This window comes from Salmo salar, chromosome 18, assembly GCF_965601325.2.
Source record: "Salmo salar chromosome 18, fSalSal1, whole genome shotgun sequence".
Lineage (NCBI taxonomy): Eukaryota > Metazoa > Chordata > Actinopteri > Salmoniformes > Salmonidae > Salmo > Salmo salar.
In genome coordinates, this window is record NC_138308.1 from 13,867,501 (window position 1) to 13,882,304 (window position 14,804).

General features: G+C 43.5%; 1 protein-coding gene across 6 annotated transcripts in view; it reads right to left on the reverse strand.

Annotated features, from left to right (window-relative positions):
• Positions 1-14,804, reverse strand: part of LOC106576727 (uncharacterized) — a 26,877-nt gene extending 12,073 nt beyond the window's left edge. For all 6 annotated transcript variants that reach the window (XR_001321990.3, XR_001321989.3, XR_014381358.1 and 3 more), the window contains exons 1-8: positions 14,327-14,804; positions 7,225-8,184; positions 5,814-7,038; positions 3,701-3,783; positions 3,494-3,593; positions 3,070-3,389; positions 1,022-1,216; positions 153-252 (exon numbers count right to left, since the gene is read on the reverse strand). Coding sequence is in view for 1 of the 6 variants with exons in the window: in XM_014154076.3 (XP_014009551.3) it covers positions 153-252; positions 1,022-1,216; positions 3,070-3,389; positions 3,494-3,593; positions 3,701-3,783; positions 5,814-7,038; positions 7,225-8,184; positions 14,327-14,605 (3,262 nt within the window). In the remaining 5 variants the exon portion in view is untranslated. The remainder of the gene's footprint in view (positions 1-152; positions 253-1,021; positions 1,217-3,069; positions 3,390-3,493; positions 3,594-3,700; positions 3,784-5,813; positions 7,039-7,224; positions 8,185-14,326) is intronic.

Consider the following 14,804-nt stretch of genomic DNA (forward strand, 5'->3'; position numbering starts at 1 on the left):
TTTACATTGCAAATAGAAATCAATGCTTATTTCTTTTGCATATTTTGAATTCAGTGTCTGCACACTGTGGCAGTAAAAGATTGCTAACAACATTTAAAGGTACATAATAAATATTTAGAAAAAGGGAAAAATATAAAGATTTAAGTTTGTACCTTTAGCAGGTTTAGTCATTTTCTCTGCTGAAGAGTGAATCTTATTCTTCTCATTGTTGGAGGAACTTGAAGCCCAAGGTCGATTGTAAGGATCCTGAGTCTGCAAAGTGGCAAAAAAAAAAAAAGCATAAAGAATCTGCTGTAAAAATACAAGGGACTGAACAGTTCAAATGAAAAGGTAAAAGGAAATCAGACCAGTGATGGGGGACAAAAAAACGGGAACAGGAGACAGCACTCATGATAGTAAACAAAAGCTCTTCAATTCACTGAGTATGATCGAATATCCAAGAAGGGTAGAGCTGCAGCCGATCAGTCCCTCAGCTCTGTGCTCAAGAGATCCTTGCCGAGAACAGCCAACAGGCTTTCAGCATCATATTCAGGAGTCTGCTGCATTCCTTTAAAAGGTAGCTAACTAACTAGCTAGCTAGCTGACTTCATAGGTAACAAGGCCTGTAAAGAGATGAGTCCATCTGAGTGTTTATCAGAAAGCAATTTAAATATAAAGTTAAAATGTAAACTCGACTAGCTATCTATTATACCATCACCAAACCAGTCACACAATGCTAGCTAATAATGTATTATAAAGCAGTAGTTCTGGCCATGCAATCTTATTGTTTATCTTGCAGTTACCAGCATGGCTGGAGCGCAAGTACAGCACGGCTTCCTAACCACTTGCAAAATATATTAATAAGACTACATTCAGCAACACTGTAGCTAGCTTACAGCGTTTGTTTACTGAGTGGCTTAGCAAGGATAGTTTGGTTGTTCTCTGTAGTCTGTATATGTGACTGGTTCCACAGCAGAACTCCTGAGCACGGAACTGCTGAAGCCGGAGTCTTATTGGGACATTCTACAAATAGTACACAAACCTTTCGGTGAGATTTGCTGTGCAAGTGCGTGAAAAAATCGAACATGGAACCACAGGTGACATTGCAGCTTTTGCACCAGTGGTTCCCAGCGTCATAGTATTCAAACAGGTCTGCTGGAGTCTCAGGACGCTGGGTACTGGCGGGGGCTTTCTTCTTCGGTTTTTCAGGAGAGGCTCTTGAGGACGACGATGCTGCCTAATGAAGAACAGAAGTTACACAAGTCAGCAAAAGAGCTAAATAAGCCTAGAGGAAGCAGACAAAAAAATACATTGAGTGTTAAAAATTAAAACGGATGTTCGATAAAGAGAATTTTACGATGATCCCCAAACACTGAAGTTTTCAAAATCTCTTACCTTGGCAACATAGGCGATCTGTGTTCCAGCCTTGAGGGAGTTACTCGTGAGTTATCAGAGAATCCTGTTTAAGGCTAATACAGGACTCATATCGTCGTATCCTTGTACGCTAATCTCCACCAATTAATGGTCAAAAATCACATTAAGTACTGATTTGTGAGCAGAGTAAAGCAGTCGAGAGAAATGGACTCAATGAGTGCTGTTCACAGACCATGAGTGAAGAGTGGAAAAACTTCAAGTATGATATTTCAAGAGACTTACTGCTGTCAACCAAACAGCTAAAATTCAGAGTCGAGTTTCCAATAGAGGTCATAAAGATGGCGGCACCCACGGACTTACAACAAATGCCTTGTTTACCAAGTTTGCCGTATTTGTACGTTGCGCTCTGTTACTCTTCTTTGTATCGTCATAAGCCCAGTATACATGATCCAAGTTAAACGCCAAGACGCAGGCAATTTGAAAAATCTGAAAAAGTATATTGTGCTGATTTATTGGAGCACTGAACCATGTTGCACGCCGTAGTTTAAAAACTCCATGGAGTTAGTGGTAAAACCATGACTTCATATTTCAATTCCTACAAGTGTATGCACCCTCGCCATTAAAATCCATTTGACTTATAAGATACCACTCTGCTCCACTGTAAAGATAAAAACATTAAATTTTGGTGTATTCTTGTCTTCAAACGATACAGGTTTTCAATATTTAATAACTTAAATTATTTAAATTGAATACATTATGATTGCGTTTTTTTGAACGAGAAATTAGAGATGAGTGACCACCCTATTAACATTCTCTTTTTAAAACACAAATTTGAAAGAATTAGAGCCAATGAAAAGGATTAAAAACAGGCCACATAATTAGGATTCCTCTCTGTATGCAAAGTATTCATCCCAACTAATCTCTGATCTTCTTGCTACATGTTGATTGTGAAAAATGCTTTCAAATAAATGACAGTTAAATTACAAACAACTGGGGAAAAAGATGGCCTTCTTTCAATTTATGAATGTAAATACCCTAAGTCCAAGCTTCTAACGCAAACATCTTACTGAGTTTGGCATCTCCAGAAACACTTTCAGAGAAAAAGTTTGATATGGTTGTGGTCTTTCATAAACAACAAATAGTGAGCTCCGAAACAATATTGTCAAATGTAGGAAGAGCTTAAGCTTAATCACAACTGTTGGCCATATGAAAGTGAACAGGTTCCACCTAGGTTGCGGGTATAAAACACATTCATTTGTAAATATGCATGTATTTGCAGACCAGTTATGAGATCAGTTGGGTCAGACATTGGCATACAAAGAGGGAACTTTTAAATCGAGGAGTGACCAACTGCCTCTTGGGCAACACCAACATATGACAGAGCACACGGTTTGCCCAGGTTAGACTGAGTAGTTGCATCAACATTGATTAACCCCATATCTGATGTATAAGCAGAAGTCTAAATGCCAGGTATTCAAAGTAAATACTGCTTACTGGTATTTAATGGATCAGACAAGGGCAACTAGACATTTAAATCCAAACCGGCCCTTTTGAATAGTTATTCAAAAAGTCATTTAGACTGATATTCTAAAATAAAGCAAAGGCTGCATGTCAATTTCAGCAAAATAATGATGTTTCTGCAGCAACGAATCTTTTAAGGTTATACCAGTACTTCAGCTCTCTGGCTTGTGCCTGGAGCAGCTTACGGAATTCTACCTTAGCAGAGGCATGGGCCACAGGTGATTTCTCTCTGATGTGAGCACGCTCCTTTTTCTTCTCTTTCTCTGGATGTGGTGGGTGGGTTGGCTGCTCAAGGTCCGCAGAACCCCTACCCTCTCGCCGGGGCTTGTCATTTGGTTGTAGACCCAGAATGAGAGCCACCTTGTCAAGCTCGGATCGTTTCTTCTCTGCTACCTCGTGCTCTTTGCGGAGCTCAGCAATCTGAGTCATGACCTCTTCCTGCAGCCGACTGATCTCAGACAGTAACGGGTCCTTATGGCCATCCTTTTCACGACGCTTTTTGCGCAGAAGCTCCCCTACCAAGACAATACATTTTTTATCCAACTGTACAAAAACCTAATGAACATTTATGAATTAAAATACAAAGAAATATAGGAAAGGAATGAGATGATTGAAGTACCTTGCTGTTTCCGCAATCTCTCTAGTTCCTTCATGAGATAATCTTTCTTTTTCATGCGGATCTCTCTGTCTCGTCTCAGTTTTTCCCGTTCTTCAAGAACCTACAGAATGGAGAATCATTAGAGAACAAGTCTATGGAAAGAGAACAAAACCAGCCAAAACAGTGTCAAATGGCATTTGAATTGAAATGGATAGCTGAATACTCCACCTTTCGTTTTTGGCTTTCATTATTTCGCTCCTCTAAAACCCTCCTGTCCTTGCCATTATCTTGAGGGGCCATATTGGATGATGCTATACAGGAAGAATGTACAAAATTAGACAGGAGTTATGTGCTGCAGTTTCATTGATCACAAAATATATACTGTACCAGTCAAAGGTTTGGACATACCTACTCATTCCAGGGATTTTCTTTACTTTTACTGTTTTCTACAATGTAGAATAATAGTGAAGACATCAAAACTATGAAATAACACATATGGAATCATGTAGTAACCAATAAAGTGTTAAACAAATCAAAATATATTTTATATTTGAGATTCTTCAAAGTAGCCACCCATGCCTTGATGACAGCTTTGCACACTCTTGACAATCTCTCCACCAGCTTCCTGAGGTAGTCACCTGGAATCCATTTCAATTAACAGGTGTGCCTTGTTAAAAGTCAATTTGTGGACTTTATTTCCTTCTTAATGCATTTGAGCCAATCAGTTGCATTGTGACATGGTAGGGGTGTTATACAGAAGATAGCCCTATTTGGTAAAAGACCAAGTCCATATTATGGTAAGAACAGCTCAAATAAGCAAAGTGAAACGACAGGCCATCATGACTTTAAGACATAAAGGTCAGTCAATCTGGAAAATGTCAAGAACTTTGAAAGTTTCTTCAAGTGCAGTCGCAAAAATCATCAAGAGCTATGGTGAAACTGGCTCTCATGAGGACCGCCAGAGGAAAGGAAGACCCAGAGTTACCTTTGCCGCAGAGGATAAGTTCATTAGAGTTACCAGCCTCAGAAATAGCAGCCCAAATAAATGCTTCAAAGTTCAAGTAACAGACACATGTCAACATCAATTGTTCACAGGAGACTGCGTGAATCAGGCCTTCATGGTCAAATTGCTGCAAAGAAACCCACTACTAAAAGGACAACAATAAGAAGAAGAGACTTGCTTGGGCCAAGAAACACGAGCAATGGACATGAAACCAGTGGAAATCTGTCCTTTGGTCTGATGAGTCCAAATCTGCGATTTTTGGTTCCAACCGCCGTGTCTTTGTGAGATGCAGAGTAGGTAAACGGATGACCGCTCTCCGCAAGTGTGGTTCCCACCGTGAAGCATGGAGGAGGTGGTGTGATGGTGTGGGGATGTTTTCTGGTGACACTGTCAGTGGTTTATTTAGAATTCAAGGCACACTTAACCAGCATGGCTACCACAGTATTCTGCAGCAATACGCCATCCCATCTGGGTTGCATTTAGTGGGAGTATCATTTCTTTTTCAACTGGACAATGACCCAAAACACACCTCCAGGCTGTGTGAGGGCTATTTGACCAAGGAGAGTGATGGAGTGCTGCATCATATGACCTGGCCTCCACAATCACCCGACCTCAACCCAATTGAGATGGTTTGGGATGAGTTGGACTGTAGAGTGAAGGAAAAGCAGCCAACAAGTGCTCAGCATATGTGGGAACTCCTTCAAGACAGTTGGATAAGCATTCCTCATGAAAGTGGTTGAGAGAAAGCATTACACACTCTTGGAAATCATTAAGTGGCGCAGCGGTCTAAGGCACTGCATCTCAGTGCTAGAGGCTTCACTATAGACACCTTGGTTCGAATCCAGGCTGTATCACAACCGGCCATGATTGGAAGTCCCATAGGGTGGCGCACAATTGGCCCAGCGTCGTCTGGGTTTGGCCGGTGTAGGCCGTCATTGTAAATAAGAAGAATTTTTCTGAACTGACTTGCCTAGTTAAATAAAGGTTAAAGTCAAAGGGTGGCTACTCCTTCAAGACTGTTTGAAAAGAATTTCAGGTGAAGCTGGTTGAGAGAATGCCAAGAGCGCAAAGCTGTCATCAAGGCAAAGGGTGGCTGCTTTGAAGAATCTAAAAATATATATTTTTAACACTTTCTTGGTTACTACATGATTCCATATGTGTTAAGTCATAGTTTCGATGTCTTCACTATTATTCTACAATGTAGAATAATAGTAAAAATTAAGAAAAACCCTGGAATGAGTAGGTATGTCCAAACCTTTGACTGGTACAGTATATATTGATGGGGAATGAACAAGTCATTAAACATCCACTTATTTAATGCCATCAGTTTATTCTCACCCTTTCTATCACCCCCCTGGTGCAACTCTGGCTGAATAACTTTAAGGTATGGTCTGTCAAAAGGCGGAGTGTTTGGAAAATCTTCAATGGGAGATTGAGGTGGCATGCCCATAGACGGAGGTGGGTACATGGGCCACTGTTGGGGCATGTAAGGCCAGTTCCCATACTGCCCATAGCCAGGAGGTGGATAGTTGGGTGGTACCAGACCATGCGCCTGGGCTTGGGCGTAGGCAGGCATGGAGAGAGATGGGTGGGTGGGTGGCACTGGAGTAGTTTCAGGGGCTTGTGAAGCCTTCTGCCCCCAGCTACTGTCCTCAGTCCTCACCTCTCTGCCGCCTCGAGTCTTCCCATGGATGCTGTGCCTGTCAGATGGGGGTGACTTCTTCCGGTTCCTGCTGTTATCACGGCTGCTACTACGGCTCGGGCTGTGGCTGTCGCTACGACTGCTAGAGCTGCTCCCACTGCAGCTCCTATGCCTGCCCCTGCTCCTGTCTGAGCTTCCTGAAGAGTCACACCGATCCCGCCTCTTGCCAGGTCGACGGGAGGGGGTTTTCGGAGGGGGCCTCTTTCCATGGAGACGCTCCTGAGTCCTGGCAGCCATCTTGCTGATCTCTGTCACCCCCAGGTCCAGCCCGATGGTTTTGAGGAGGTCCTGGATCTTCTCGTACTCCTCCACGTCTTGCTTCTCCTTCCCTTCCAGTGGCCCCGTTCCTGGTGGGTAGTCATTAGGCTCTTCAACCTTGATATTATGGTCAGGGATGGCAGAGGACCTGCTTTGATGCCGATACCTCATGTCCATCTGTTGCTGATGAGAGCTTCTCGGATCTACAATACCAGGATGGCCCTCTAGGTGCGGTGAGGTGCCATAGCGTGCCGGCTCACTCATAATATCATCATAGAGCTCTGACAGACTGTGCTGACGGGGAGCTTCTGCTGGTGCCCTGCCCCGCTCTACATCATCTTCATCTCCATAAAGGAACTTCTCCTCATCGTCAATGTCTGGTACCCTCTTCTTTTTCTCCTCCTGTGGTGCAGGTGCACCTCCCAACAGGTCAAGGATCCCTGCAATCCCACTGTGGTCCAGCCTACCCTGGGCCATGTGTGGGTCATCCCTCAGTTCCCCCAGCATGGTGGCCAACATGACAGGGTCCATGCCTTTCATAGCTGAGAGAAGACGCTCGGCCTCAGCCTCACCAGTAGGGTCAACTCTTGGAGAATCACTGTTCTGCAAAACAAAAACAAAAGAATAATCTATGATGACGAAATTTATCATGACTAATAATTTGGATGAAGAAAAAATAAAGCCTTGTGGGATGACAGGGTTAGAGTGAGTATAGAGATGGGTAACACAATACACAGCTATATGTAACATAATTAATTTAACATAGTAATAAAATGACATGCCCACTACCTGCACATATGACGGGGAGTCAGTCTCAGAGTCCAAGCGCCTCTTCAGGATGGACTTTGTGGGAATATTCAGCATGTCTTCCATCTCTTTGCGGCGACGGGCCAACTCTAGCTCCTTGAACCCACTCGTCTTCTTTAAGTTATTATCACCTCCCCTGCTGCTCCTGCTACTGCTGGTGCTGCTAGTACTGACACTGCGGCTCCTGCGTGGGCCAGCAGTCTTTGCTCTGCTCATACTGCGGGCCTGTCCATAGCTCTGGCCATGACTCCCACTCCTGCTTCGGGACCTGCTTGGCGGACGGCTCTTGCTCCTTCCACGACTTTTGCTCCGTCCCCCCATTTCAGGGCTTTTGCTTCGGGCCCGGCTTTTGCTTCGTCCCCCCATTTCAGGACTGCGGCTTCGGGCCCGGCTTTTGCTCCGTCCCTTCATTTCAGGGCTGCGACTTCTGACACGGCTTTTGCTCCGTCCCCCCATTTCAGGGCTGCGGCTTCGAGCGCGGCTTTTGCTCCGTCCCCCCATTGCAGGGCTGCGACTTCGGACACAGCTTTTACTCCGTCTCCCCATTGCAGGGCTGCGACTTCGAGGACGGCTCTTACTCCGTCCCCCGATTCCCGGGCTGCGGCTACGAGGACGGCTCTTGCTCCGTCCCCCGAATCCCGGGCTGCGGCTACGAGGACGGCTCTTGCTCCGTCCCCCGAATCCCGGGCTGCGGCTACGAGGACGGCTCTTGCTCCGTCCCCCGAATCCCGGGCTGCGGCTACGAGGACGGCTTCTCCCCCTGCTGGGACTCTGCCTCCTGGGGCCACGGTCATCAGGGCCGTCATAACTGGACCTTTTTGGCATGTAAGGAGGGTAGTCTCTTGAGGGTAGCCCTACCCCAGGTGGTCCAGTCAACTCATTGCCCACAGTGATTACCAGACTGTGGTCAGTGGGGATGCCACCACGGGGAGATGGAGATCTCTAATGACAGAATTAGATATGTAATCAGTTTCATAACACTGGGATCTTGAAATGATAAGACAGCATTTTGTGCAATTGATGCATTGCTCCAGTAAAAAAGGCAATATGAGCCAGTGCAAGGGACAGGACTAACTTCCAGTTCCAATGTAAATAAATTAATAAAATTGCACCTGCACATGTAGCTAACGTTAGCTAGCTAGCTAACAATTTAACCAGTATCAGGGTAGAGGAGACAATGAATGTCAAGTCTCCTCTCTAGCCCAGCTAGATACCATTAATTTTCCCATTAGACAGCTCTGCAAACATTGTCAAAATACGTTTGTTACTCACGAAATATGGAGTTTGTGAGCAACCGATACGTACTTCCAAAAAAAACAGTTAAACATTTACAAGCAACCAAAAAAAACATTGTCTGGAAAGAATCTATGTATTGTTTTTTATCACGTGCCAAATCCACCTCTTCGGCACCAATAAAATCACTCATTGCTGCCACGCACAGGTTGGTACAGTATCCCGAAATGTCATTTATTTCATTACCTACAACCAGGGCCTCCGGAAAACATGTGGCGAGGCAGCATTTGCCACAGCACTTTTCAATCAGGTGGCTGTGCCACACCACGTTGGGTTTATACTGAACAAAAATATAAACGCAACATGTAAAGTGTTGGTCCCATGTTTCATGAGCTGAAATAAAAGATCCCAGAAATGTTCCATATGCACAAAAAGCTAATTTCTCAAATGTTGTGCACAATTTTGTTTATCCCCGTTAGCAAGCATTTCTCCTTTGCTATGATATTCCATACACCTTACAGGTATGGCATAGCAAAAAGCTGATTAAACGGCACAATCATTTCACATTGTGCTGGGAACATTAAAAGGACAATAAAATGTGCAGTTGTAACATTACTGTCAATAACATACTTTTATTTTGAAGGCAAACTGCAAATTCCACCATTGTGCCTAATACTTATTGTGGCTAGCTTCACGACACATAACACGGAGTGGTCGAGCCTCACTAGCCAGATGAAGCTAGCTGGCTGCTTATAACATTAGCTTTGGGCAACAGGGTTAAGTTGCTGACTAGCTATTTATTTTCATGAACTGAAGCTCAATTTCAGTAGGCGAACAACAAGTGGCAAGCTAGCCAATACCTACTCACAAGGATTCCTAAATCATTGCTAAGAATAATGAAAATGACTGTAGGTTCTACTGGTCATTGTTTTCTGGCTGCTTGTATTGGTGCTAGCTAGGTACCAAGCTAAAGATAGCTAGACCAGAATGTGCGGTCGAACAAATGATGCTTTATTACCAACGCGGTATTGTAAACACATTGTTCGTGGCCGGTGTTAGCTTGTTTGCACAGCTTTGACAGTGCCACTGTATCTTTTTTTTGACACGCAAAGACCCAAACGGCATTCCATAGTATGCATGTCGTGAAGCTAATAGCAGTGACGCTATTACTGTAACTCCGGTAGGGAAACATCTGAAAAATAGCGCACTTGGTTGTGTGTACCTGTGCTCGACCAGTCGGCGAAAGCCAACATCACCCACGACAGAGAACGGTTGATTGTCAAGGGCAATGAATGCCATTATGTTGGCTTTAATAGATTTCACCTTTGAGTTGTCTCGCTGAGATTTCGTTACGCTTTTAAATGACTGCTCGACTTGTTGACTGTCGATCCACACAGCAGACATTGTGGGCTAGTTTAGGAATGCTGTGTTGTGCGTATAGCGCAAAATTTAACGTGGCATCATTAAGTCATGTACCTACGTTATATAGGCATGCACGTCAGCTTTGACATCGGTTTTGCACATCGGGGCATTAAACCAGACATGCACAATATATCTGTGAACATATCAGAATCAGTCGATATTAGCTAAAAATGCAAATATTGGTATCGGCCGATTCTGATATGTTCACAGATATATCGTGTATCCTTATTTTAAAGAATTTGTCAGTACGTCCAAATCGGCCTCACAAGCACAGACCACGTGTAACCACACCAGCAAGACCTCCACATCCAGCTTCTTAATCTGCGGGATCGTCAGAGACCAGCCACCCGGACAGTTGATGAAACTGTTGAGTATTTCTGTCTGTAATGAAGTCCTTTGAAATGCTTAATGAGTTGCAGTCTGTCTTGGAATGGGTGGCCAGTAATAAACTGGTCCTGAACATCTCTAAAACTAAGAGCTTTGTATTTGGTACAAATCATTCCCTAAGTTCTAGACCTCAGCTGAATCTGGTAATGAATGGTGTGGCTGAACAACTTGAGACTAAATTACTTTACCTTAGATTGTCATTGTCAAAACATGTAGATTCAAAGGTTGTAAAGATGGGGAGAGTTCTGTCCGTAATAAACTTGGAAGTGTACTTCGCCAGACTGCCAAGAACCTTGCCCTCATCCAGGCCAAGGTGGCGAGAGACAGTAGTGATGACACCATAGGCCTTGTTGATCTCTGCACCCGACAGGATGCTCTTGCCAGCATACCTGGAGTCCAACATGTACGCTGCGGCATGTGTGGGCTTCAGACAGAAGTCTTCACGCTTTTTGATGTATTTCAGAACTGCAGTTTCCTCTGCTTGGAGCAACAGTGAAGTGGGCAGGGCAGTATGGATTTCTTCTCTTACATCTGCAAGCAGTCTGAAAATCAGACAGGATGGCATTGTCTCCCTCAATCCATGCAATGGCTACTGCTATAGGTTTCAGGAGTTTCAGGCTGCTTACCACTCTCCCACAATACATCATCCAGGAGGATCCTCTTTATGGGGCTGTCCATATCGGCAGACTGTGATATAGCCATTTCTTGGAGAGACTCCTTCCCCTACAGGAGACTGTCAAACATGATGACATCCCCACCTCAACGGGTGTTGCGGGCCAGCTTCAATGTGGTGCTCTTATTCTTCTCACTTTGCTTGGTGAGGTAGATTGCTGCTATAACTTGATGACCCTTCACATACCTAACCATTTCCTTGGTTCTCTTGTAGAGTGTATCCACTGTTTTCAGTGCCATGATGTCCTTGAGGAGCAGATTCAATGCATGAGCAGCACAGCCAACGGGTGTGAAGGTAGGACTCCTCCACTAGACCAAGCAGCCTTCATGTTTGCAGCATTGTCTGTCACCAGTGCAAATACCTTCTGTGGTCCAAGGTCATTGATGACTGCCTTCAGCTCATCTGCAATGTCTGTTGTCCCTTGTGTCTGTGCTCTTGTAGAATACTGGCTGAGGGGTGGAGATGTAGTTAATTATTCTTTGCCCACAAACATTCGACCACCCATCAGAGATGATTGCAATACACTCTGCTTTCTCTATGATTTGCTTGACATTCACTTGAACTCTGTTGAACTCTGCATCCAGCAAATGAGTAGATAAAGCATGTCTGGTTGGATGGGTGTATGTGGGCAAAGAATATTCAGAAACCTCTTCCAATACACATTGCCTGTGAGCATGAGGTGAACCAGTTGCATACACAGCTCGAGTAAGACATTAATCAGCATTTCTCTGACTACGTTCCTCCATTGAGTCAAACAAACTTCTGATTCCAAACTTCTGATTCATAATTTCCACCTCAAATAGAAGTAGAGGGACTTTTGTCAGAGGTTGCTTGTTGTGAGGGAACTTTATGCACTTGGCCAGATCATTCTGCATCTTTGTTGCATTCTTCACATATGATTTCGCACAGTATTTGCAAATGTACACAGCTTTTCCTTCTACAATAGCTGCAGTGAAATGTCTCCACACATCAGATAGTGCCTGTGGCATTTTCCCGTAAAGATTAGAAAAAAATGAGTAAAAGCAACCCAAATACAATTCCATGTACAGCTAAATAGTTAAGCAGTTAGATGAAACAACTCCTTTGTAAGATAAGTGTTTTAAAATGAAACATGTATGGAAACAGGGGAATTAACACTCCTCAGTTAGCAGGCTCAAGCAAGCTAAAACCCACATGGTAGCAAAAACTAACTAGTAGAAATTGTTAACAAGTTATAAATGATTTAAAACACACTTTGTTGTAGGCTACTATTTACTAGTTAACAAAAAATGTCATAAAATATATTCACCCCACCCAGTATTGTAATCAAAACTTACCAGAAAGCATGTAGTCCTTGGCTCAGACAGTGTAGTAGTGTGGGCTCAATAGCATCTCATTAGTGTGCAAGATTTTGAGAATCAGCTGTACATGTGTTGGAAGAGTGCACTGCACATGTGATGGATTAATGCACTGTGCATGTAGAGAGTTGCAATTCCATTGAATTGGGGATAGTTTAACCAAAATATGCCACAATACCTATAATTGCCTTGTGTGTATAGCACAAAAAAGGTTTACTGTTAATAAGCTAACTTCTTTGATGAATTTAAGCAAAATTCCCCAAATTCCAGGGCTCAACTTCCCATGGAAAATTTCCAGAAATATACCGGAAGGTTTCTGACGCTTTGCAACCCTAGGTATGGCATACCCTCACTCAATTTGACCCATGGTTTTAACCAAACACCAAGCCAAGCCCTTCTCAGACACGGATGTATTTACGGAGTGCGTGGTGACAGTATTGGCGGTTTGGTTATACTGGTAAATCTATGGATAGCATAACTGCATCTGCCAAACAGGTAGGCCTACCTCTTATTTCATAGGAAGAAATAGGCTACAACAAAGCCCTCATGTTGTTAGTGAAGTCAAATTAAAATAAAAACAATTGTTGAAATGAATTACTTTTAGCACCACTTGCTGTCCACCTCTGATTATGCTGCAGCCGCTCCAAAGCTGACATCCACCTGCATGCCTTTTTGGTTGACTTTCTCCTGCACTCTCCCTCCCTATTAATAAGTTAAGACCCTTTTTATTATTATCTCATGACATTGTAATACATTTAGTCTCCAGTCTATTGGATACAGAAAAACCACAATGGCTACTACTCTTTCTACCGTAGGCTACCTAACTGATGTTTAAATGAACATGATGCAGCGTTGGTGGAGCGTAGGTTACCCACGCATGTTCATCCACAAGCAACATATTTCCAACCTCCAAACAGTGGTGAATGGAAAGAGACATCTGTTACACAAAACACCAAAAATGTAATGACATTTGGTGATGGTCATTAGTCCAGAATGAATGCCTCCACTGCTGTCTGTGTGCGTCTCGTGTCCATCATTCATCTCTGCCTTGGCAAACTTTCTGTGTTCTTGTCGAACCACATTGCATTTTGGAGCGTAGGCTATCCACCCGTTTCCATTTGCACATTTGTCCTGCCTCTGACACTTACAGTAATTAGAAATAATGCAGTAATAGCCTACAGTTTGCTTGACATTTGTTTTTATTTATTTAACCAGGTAAATTGACTGAGAACACATTCTCATTTACAGCAGCGACCTGGGGAATAGTTACAGGGGAGAGAAGGGGGGATGAATGACAAATTGTTTTCATTATTGTGATAGGCTAAGGTTGTACAGGTATGGCGTACCCCCACTATTGATTTTGCCTGGACACTGTACCTGAAGCGCCTTACTTTCACCCCTGTATTTAAATAGATTAAGTAGACAATGTTTTTATAGTAATCATTCTGAAGAGATTTGGTCCAAAACAATACTTCTTTGGGGTGCTTGTAAATTGAATTTTTTTTGGAAGTACATACCAGGCATAATGGCAGTAAATTATTTAAGTTGCTCAGCGAAACTCCATATTTGGGGAGAAACAAACGTTTGTTGACTTGCAGAACTGTCTAATGGTAAAATGAATGGTTGTTAACTGGGCTAGAGGAGACTTGTCATATTCATTGTCTCCTCCCCTGCACAGGAGTATAATCCTTATGTCGATTCAGTTGCAAAACGTTTCGTTTGTTGCTTGATTTATTTCAAACAGAAACCGTTTACTCCAAACGGAAAAATGTTATAATGAAAATGAGACAAATTAAGGTAGACCCCACACAGTTCCGTTTGGTTCTTAAAACGATAAACGGTTTCATCTTGCAATACGTAATGAATACACACCAGATAACGTTACTGATTCAGCAAACAATAAACAGTGATCAAATGGTTATGCTAACTAGCCTAGTAACGCAAAAAAAATCTATAGCTACGTTTACCAATGTAATTAACTAGTGGTAGGCTGGTCAGGTAGCAGTAACCTGCAAATAATGATTGTACTTACTTCTCTTTGGGGAGGGCCGCTGCCCCAGTATTCAGCACCTGGTCCTCTGCGACTTCCTGAACCAGCTGAAGTATACCTCCTGCGCGGTGGAGAACGTCTGTACGAGTCTGGAGGTGGCCCGTCATGGTAACCCTCAAACGGTGGTCTGGGCCTGCCTCGTTCTTCTCTAAACGGAGGCCGAGGATACGGCCGGCCAGGGGTAAGACCACGGGGCGGTGGGCCACGGCCCTCGTACGGCGGCGGATACCCTCCTCGAGGTGGAGGCCGTCCACGATACATATTTTACTGTTAAATTTGACTTTCCCTATCAATTACAGCCACTTACTACCGAATAGATGTTATACACATTGCCGTTTCATATTACTTACTGTATGTCTGCAGCTAGTGATAATAACATTCTAACTACCATGTAGCTATTTCAGTTTTTTGACGAACACAGCGCTCACTGTGTTACGATTTCCGGTTTGATTAAACCGAT